This window comes from Mangifera indica, chromosome 20 (assembly GCF_011075055.1).
Source record: "Mangifera indica cultivar Alphonso chromosome 20, CATAS_Mindica_2.1, whole genome shotgun sequence".
Lineage (NCBI taxonomy): Eukaryota > Viridiplantae > Streptophyta > Magnoliopsida > Sapindales > Anacardiaceae > Mangifera > Mangifera indica.
Window position 1 is genome coordinate 3363073 of NC_058156.1, and position 7976 is coordinate 3371048.

General features: G+C 31.7%; 1 protein-coding gene across 2 annotated transcripts; it reads right to left on the reverse strand.

Moving 5' to 3' along the window:
* Positions 1-460: 460 nt before the first annotated feature.
* On the reverse strand, positions 461-4726 carry LOC123204865. 2 transcript variants are annotated; one of them, XM_044621669.1, is made up of 5 exons: positions 4449-4726; positions 3351-3417; positions 2673-3071; positions 1569-1825; positions 461-1151 (listed from the first exon to the last, which is right to left on the reverse strand). In XM_044621669.1, the coding sequence occupies exons 1-5, from the start codon at positions 4545-4547 to the stop codon at positions 936-938; spliced, it is 1038 nt and encodes a 345-aa protein (XP_044477604.1). In that variant the 5' UTR covers positions 4548-4726; the 3' UTR covers positions 461-935. The 2 variants fall into 2 exon arrangements, with proteins under 2 accessions (XP_044477604.1, XP_044477603.1); XM_044621668.1 differs by having other exon boundaries at positions 1482-1825.
* Between the last annotated feature and the right edge of the window lie 3250 nt (positions 4727-7976).

Below are 7976 nucleotides of genomic sequence, written 5' to 3' on the forward strand. Positions count from 1 at the left end.
AAGTCTCACATTGGGAAGAAAAAATGAATATGCATATAATCTATTAGGTATCCAAATTAGATTGGTTTAAATCATTATAACAATTGTAGTGAAAATATATTAAAAGCCCATAATTAATAATACTAAAACACTTAGATTTCTAACGCAATATCAAAGCTGTAAAACCTCGATAAGTCATTGTTCCAGCAACCGTGGCGGGTCATAGGCTGCCCAAGAAGAGTTAAAACTCTCTTTCAAGTTGAATTGCCAAGAAGAGTCAAATCTGAACCAAAGTTTAGATGCCACCTATGCATAGCCAGTTGACATTTGGGGGAATATTAAAATACGTAAGTCCTCCGTTGAAAAGAAAAAGAAAAATAAAAGAGCATGTAATATATCGAATATCCAAGTTAGACCGGTATTGATGATAAAGGACTTGGATTTCTAACAAAAAAATTTACAGCTTACATGACATAAAAGATAAGTACCGAAAGAATCTATACAATAAAAAACTTCAAAGATTTATTTTGATACACAATCCAGTAAGTTGATGCCAAAGAAGCCAGGTCTGGATTCCACTTAAGCAGCCTACATGATTTTAATCCCACTAATGACTTTTATAACACAGTTGTTGAATATGGCCAATCTTGACAAAAGATTATCAATTTACAAGTCAGAAATGGGTGTTGATAAAATTTAAATGCTGTCGGGTGTTCCAATCATACAAAGTCAAAAATAGGTCGTGGAAAACATAAACCTGAAGAAATAGCGGCATGGCAGATGTCCTTTTCAAATCTTTCCTGCTTTTAGCATCTTCATCAAAATCTTTCAGAAGACCTGGATCCTTTTTGAAAGCTGGACCTCTAAGTTCTTTTGCCTGAACAAGACCAAACTGCAGCATTCTGCTACTTAAAGTAGGAAGATAATAATACCACTCCTAAAGTTCAGATAATTCCTCACTCTGTAGTTGTGACAGTGGGTGGGAAAAACCGCATCAAGAAGCTTGAGAGTGACCAAATGCAGATGACCCCAAGGAGCTGAAGGACATTCAATAGCGCACCCAAAGATTTGTTTATTTCCAAGTTGTGTGCAGTCATTTCAGCTCCTCTCACTGTGAATGACAGGGCAGTCACCAATTGTGATGCTCTATTCAGTTGGTGCAGCCTATACACCTGTGTTGCATAAGATATCTCTTCAATATATGCCCATCAAAGCTATATTAAAATTATGTTTGGGTCTTAACCTACATGCCTCTCGCAAAGTCTAAATGGAGAGCACTCATTCAGATATTACCCAGCCAAAAGAACAAAAATATTGGATAAACAAACTCTCTAATGGATTTTTATCATACATATACCTACTAAGGTTTATGGTGCAAATGTATTGAAATGACCTATACATCTCCAGAATAAAGTTTAATTTATTTCTGTAATCCCGACCGAACATAGATTTCCAAGGTGGTGGATTATTAGAATTTAGAAATAAATCATTACAGCACTTACTTGAAAAATAATAGGAATGACAGGCCATGATGGTGATTTCAGATATCTTGCATACTGCTCAAATGCAAATTGGACAACAATACCAACCAGGTATGGAGCGAGAGTAGCAGAAGCTGCAGGGCCTGTCCATGGCCAGACCAAGCCCATTGTCACAAGAGGTATTATAAGACTGAGTACCAGGGCAGCAACAGAAGAGATCCGCTGTCCTAATTGAGGAGACAGGGTTCTATTACTATTTGTGACAGAAACTGGCCCTACAGGCCTTCTGAGACTGTCTATTAGCAGAAGAAAAAATGCAACACCACAGTAGAAGAGAGCCTCTGTGAAGAACAATATCAGGAAATCTGCAGATGCAGAACAGAGAATGATTAAAGAATGGAACAAGTATCTCCAGCTATAAAAACAGAACTGGAACAAAAAATAGAAAAGCATTGCAAAGATAAAGTAATATAAGCAGGATTCAACATTTCATATCAGACCCAAGATACAGTTAACACCTGCTTTATTTCTAACAACTAATTTGCCTGTCCACCTTACTTGAGTTACATTTAATAGTTATTTAAATCTCAATCAACCTTCGATTTATGAAAACCTCCTCATAGAGTTCTTCCCTTTTGTGCCAAAGATTCCACCTATTCCCTCACCTTACTTTCCATCTTTAATTTTGGCCATCTTTGCCAAATCATCATTCAGATTTCCTGCCCTATTTCTCAAACTGCAAATATAATTGTCACACCAGGACCATCATTCACTGGTTCAGGAAAACCCAATAGCCAGCAGAACTCAAGGCTACCTTCAAAACGTGCCTATGATCGTCCTGGCCAATATTTGCTCCCCCATCATCCATAGCCAGTAATATCAACCATCGGACTCAATAGGGAAGCTGTAACCAACTCAACAGTATAGTTCACTTAAATCAATTAGAATGTGGATAACAGTTACAAAATATGATCCTCAGAATATTCTAAAAACACACCAGAAAAATTAAAATCAACAGTCTGTCCTTCCAAAGACTTTAGTGACCCTTGTAATCTTCCTTTTTTTTCACCTTTAATGTTAATTTAAATTATTTGAGGCTTGTCAGAAGAAAAATAGATTTAAACAGGTAAAATGAAAACTAAAATAATAATAAATAATTATGACAATAATAAGAACAAAGAACATCACATGAACATAAGGAAATTCGCTCACCAGTCAACAGACAGTCCTCAAATACTGTGGAGATTATACGGCGTAAATAAAGTGAGGGGAATATAAAAGAGGCCACAAGAACAGCAGGACCAACAAACCATAATAGACTGCTTTGATTTCTTTGCAGATCAGATACATTGATCTTATCCTCTATTTTGTATGGACGATTATAAAATGAAATTAAACCAGGTCTTCCATTAGCTCCCTCATGAGAGATAGATAAACTACCGGACGAAGAGACATCTTCCAAATCAAGATGTGGATTGACTTGTTCTAAAGAATCTGGTTTGAGCTCAATGTATTTTGATTGATCCTCAGAAATGGCACATTGCACATTTACCCTCTTTTGAAACTTTCCATGTAACTTCAGTAGTCCATATATGAAGTGGCATGACTTGACTACTCAAAATACCACAGGAAACCATGAGAAGAAGAATAGAACAGCAGTGACACTTTGCACAGCAGTGGTAAAATCAGAGTTCAAAATCTTAAATACACAATAGGCAACCGAATTGGTGAATTGGTATTTAATATCAATATAAAGCCAAAAGACCTGATTACCATTGTTGGTAGCACCTCACATAGTCCTTGAGGGAAAAATCAAGTTGGGGTGGTTATTAAAACTTAAAAAAGGATTATTAGCCCTTTGAAGAATATTCAACAAGTCATGAAAGCTACCTTTCAAATGTTGAAGCTGCAGAATTTCATGTCGCCTTCTGTCATATGGTCTCTGTAACAAGGTCATCTGGGTATCAAAGCACACAAGAGTTATAAGACTAGAAAAGTAGAAGCGAGCTTTCAAACTAGTTAGACATCTTCAATTCAAACATCCCCATATGCATAAATGGGAATAACATGCCAGATCGTAGAAATTATACAAAGTTGTTGACAAAGAAGGTTAACTGTGGCATGCTAAACATAGTTAATTCGAGATAGATCACTGAGCTGGCTTCAAAAGGGGAAAAGCTTTTATACGGTACTTAAAACTATATCCTTATTGTTTGCAGATACCTTACACTCCTTCACAGTAAGATATTTAAGAAAAACACAGATCTATCTCCCACTTAATAACCATCAAATATAATAGAATTTTGAATGAGGAAGATCTCTTCCGAAAAGCACAATGCCACTACCATATTTTCTTCAGATTTCTTTAATTAATGAATGGGGCAGTGGCAAATCAAAAGCGACGTCACTTCCAGAGAACATCATAAAGGAGCAAGTAACGACACTGAAGGGGAAAAGGAAACACTAACAAGATCTAGTGGTGGATCATTTGGCCAACACATACAAACGTGCACCATAAAGTCCAAATCATTGAGACTTGTCTGTCGAAAACAGTTATAATTCAAAGGTTATCAGATAACTGAAACATGCAGTGAACTCCATGACAGCGACGGCCCATGTGCACTCCCAAAAATATATATATATATATCTTAAAAAAAATTAATAACACAACAAGGTCTTAGGGTTTTTCTCCTTTTTTTTTTTTTGGGTAATTAACAAGGTCTAAGGTTGCTAAATATAGAAAGTATAGGACATTTCTAATATATAGATGTTGATATTCTATTACAATTTCAACAAATTGTAAACTACACAGAAAATTAAAAGTTTAATCCAAACAAAAAAAAAATTCAATGAAAAAATGCGAAAAAAGAGATTCTTAGAAAAAGGAAAAGCCACTCGAACTCTACGATGTTTCTATGGAAATCCATAGAAACAGAACATAACAACAACAAAGAATTATAATATTGAAACAAAGGGTTGAAAAGCTACCTTGGAAGTAATTCTAGGTTTTAAAGGAGGGAACAGAGAATTAGCCGCGCAAGAAAGTGAAGAGGAACTAAACTTAACAGCCATAACTAAAGCTATCATATGAAGGTCAAAATAACAGAGAGTTCAGGTGTCTATTGACAATAGGAAGTTAAAGAATGCATTTGCGTAGATTTTAAGGCAATCTCATCGGAATAAAAGGAAAATTAAGAGTACCCATGCGAGAAATTTGGAGGAGAAAGGCAAAGGTGGGAAAATTGATAATTTGGGATTGACACGTTAATTGGGTCGGACTGAATAAAGGCTTGGAATTTAAGTCCAGTTTGATACCATAGCGTGTCAAACTCAAGCTATGGATATTTTGGACTAAACTGTAGCTCTAGATATTAGGCTCATGGGTGTCGATCCGACCCTGCCCATCACTGTTAAGAATTTTGAAAAATTAAAATTAAAAAAAAAAGTAAAAAGCCAAAGCCAACTCCCATGTTGTTGCTTTTGCCAGTTTCTGCTTTAGGCATAAGTTGTTTATTTTTTTTTTTAATATAAACAATTCAAATATTTTTTATTTTTCAATTTTATTTATAAATCTTTTAATTTCAATTCTTTTATTATATTATTAATCTCATTTTCTCTTATAAACGCTCTTTCAAAAATTGTTTGAATTTACAAATAATAATTCTCTATGTTTATAATTTCATTTTTATTTCAATTTTATCATTAAGAAAATTACAAATAGATTAAATATAAAATAAATTTAATCTATTTAGATAAATAGTATGGTAAATATTTTATTTATGTTTGTAATTATAGAGTATGTAAATTAATTTATTTGTATTATGTTATAATATTTTTTATCATATAACTATAGTATTTCTCTATCACAAGTGAGAGATTATAAATAAAATATTCATAGTATCGTTCTTGGTTTTAATAATTAAAAAATAATTTGTATTTAAATTTTTTCATTAATTTTTTTAAAAAAATTTGTTTAAATGGGCCAACCCATGGGCCAAGCCTTGGGCCTTAAAAATTTCATGAATTGCCCTGACCTGAAGACCCATCACTGTGTAGGCCTAAGGCTCGACCCCAACCCACGGACATGTCTGATTCAAGAAAACTGAGGTTGTGGTTTTTGCGTGGAAAAAATTGACAGTTTACTAACCATGTTTTGGGTTTTTTATTATATAAATTCAATATTTTTTGTTTTCCATTATTAAAAAGGCCAAATAACTATTTCTCACCCAAAGTTTGGTGTAAACCCAATTTTTCATCCGTTAACTATCGAAAATTTAAACACCTATCTATCTGTTAAATTTTACTGTTACTATTAAGGGTAAAAATATCATTTAATAAAAATATTTAAAAAATTAAAAATTTATTATGTTTTCACCCCCAAGTTTAAAAACTAAAAAATTCCCCTCACCAAAAGTTTGAAAAACTTTATATCTCCTATAGGGTTTTTCTAGATGTTGCTGGCGACCAGAGATGATGACAACAACGACAACGACTTTCTCCCTCCTTCTTGGCTTCTCTCTCAATAGTGCTTCATTTTCGACTATCATTAGTTGACAAAATTGACCGACTAAGACGAATCGGTCATCTCTAGAAGAAGACATGATTTGTCTTCGTCAAAGACAAAAACATGATTCATCTTAATCAAAGACAAAGATGTTTCATCTTGTCTCCGATGAAGAAGAATCATCATCTTCGTCGAAAGATAAAATGACACCTTCTTCACCAGCTCTTGTCGGTCAAGGTTGGCAGAGAAAGGAAGGGGATTGATAGAGAAGCCGTGAGAGAGAGAGAGAGAGAGAGAGAGAGAGAATGTTGCCATTGCTATCGTCTCTAACCGCCTATGACATCCTGGAAAAACCTTATGAGAAAAAGTTGGTTTTTCAAATCTTAGGTAGGGGAAATTTGTTAATTTTTAAACTTAGGAGTGGAAATATGATAAATTTTTATCTTTTAAATATTTTTATAAATAACAGTTTTATCTCTGATAGTAACAATGAAATTTAATAGATCAGTGAGTATTTAGATTTTTAATAGTTAATAAGTGAAAAGTTAAGTTTGTACCAAACCTTGAATGGGAAATAGTCATTTGGCTTATTAAAAAAATTAAACAAGTTTGGAGTTGATTTCAATAAAAAAAAAATCAAATTATCCGAAGTATTTTCCATAAATCAGAGAAATAATTAACAAGCATTTTAAGAGTTTCCACTGAAAAAATAGGGAGGAAAAAAAGCCCAAATGAATTCTTTGTTTCCCATTGTTGGAGTAATTTTGACATTGCAAAATACACAAGAGAGTTAATTTTTTATATTTTATTACTACAATTTACTTCATTTTGTCTGAAAATACTTGTTTCATTAAGTGTTTGAGGTGAGTTTTATTTTAATGTTAGGGCTTGGATAAATTATTTTAATCAACTTTTTATAAATTATATGGATATAGTGAAGAAATATACAATTTATCGAAAATATCTAATTTTAAAATCTATGATAAATACTGTCGAGGTGTGATGAACATTGACTAAAGATGATATCGCCTATTAAGTTCTTCACGTTTAAAGTTTTTATAGACGAAAAATCTTTTATTTTTCAGTAAAATAAACAGTTTTATACACGGATCATATCTTATTATAACTAATAAACAATTTTTATCAACTAACATTTACCTTTTTTGTTAATTTATTTTCCAGTTTAATTAATTTTTAAATGATATTTTAAATTAAAATGTTTGAGAGGTTAGAATTTTTTAAGTTAAAAATAAGAGTAAAATAGATATTAAATTGGAGTCATGACTATGTCTGTATAATCTTTACAAAAAATGATTAAAATCATTTAAACATATTAAAAATAAATTATTTTAATTAATTTTTATTTTATTTTTCTTTATATATATTATTGAAAATAATAGTGCTTCAGTTGTGGGTAGTGTCAAATTGTCAATGTTGTATTTAAAAGAAATAAAAGTCATAAAATAGCAATACTATTTGTATCCACTTTAAAATATATAGAATGATAAACACTTACGCATGTTATTATGTGGTTGATTAATACTTTATCTTTAATTCAAAAACATCTAATTACATTATTACACATATTAAATATGTATCTATTTATATATTTAAAATGAATACATATAATTTTATTATTTATAGAATAAGAGCCAATTTAACTGTTGACCTGATTTTCCAATTGACCTAAAAAGTAATGTGAATAACCCCGTGAAACATAATATTTTCCGCATTATTAGTGCAAAATATTGTTTGTTGTCCTAAACCCCAAACATTTACATGTTTTGTTTTTAATTAGTATAATGTTTTACACTACTAACATATTTTTAACATGTTGACTTAAAAAATTACACCATTCCAAAGTAGGGAATTAATTAAATTATCTATTTTTCATGGGTAATAAAAAATTTATCCCTAATTTTGGAGTTTAAAGAAAATACTTATATTTTAAAGAATTTAAACGAAAATACCCTAAATATCCAACAAAATACCAAAACTATCATTCTTTTATT

Bases quoted from the DNA above. Each gene is read 5' to 3' on its own strand.
- LOC123204865 (XM_044621668.1), bottom strand. From the start codon at position 4,547: ATGATAGCTTTAGTTATGGCTGTTAAGTTTAGTTCCTCTTCACTTTCT. The intron at 1,826-2,672 runs GTGAGCGAATTT...CTGCATCTGCAG, and splicing joins TGAGGACTGTCTGTTGACTG to ATTTCCTGATATTGTTCTTC. The intron at 1,152-1,481 runs GTAAGTGCTGTA...TATGCAACACAG, and splicing joins TCATTCCTATTATTTTTCAA to GTGTATAGGCTGCACCAACT.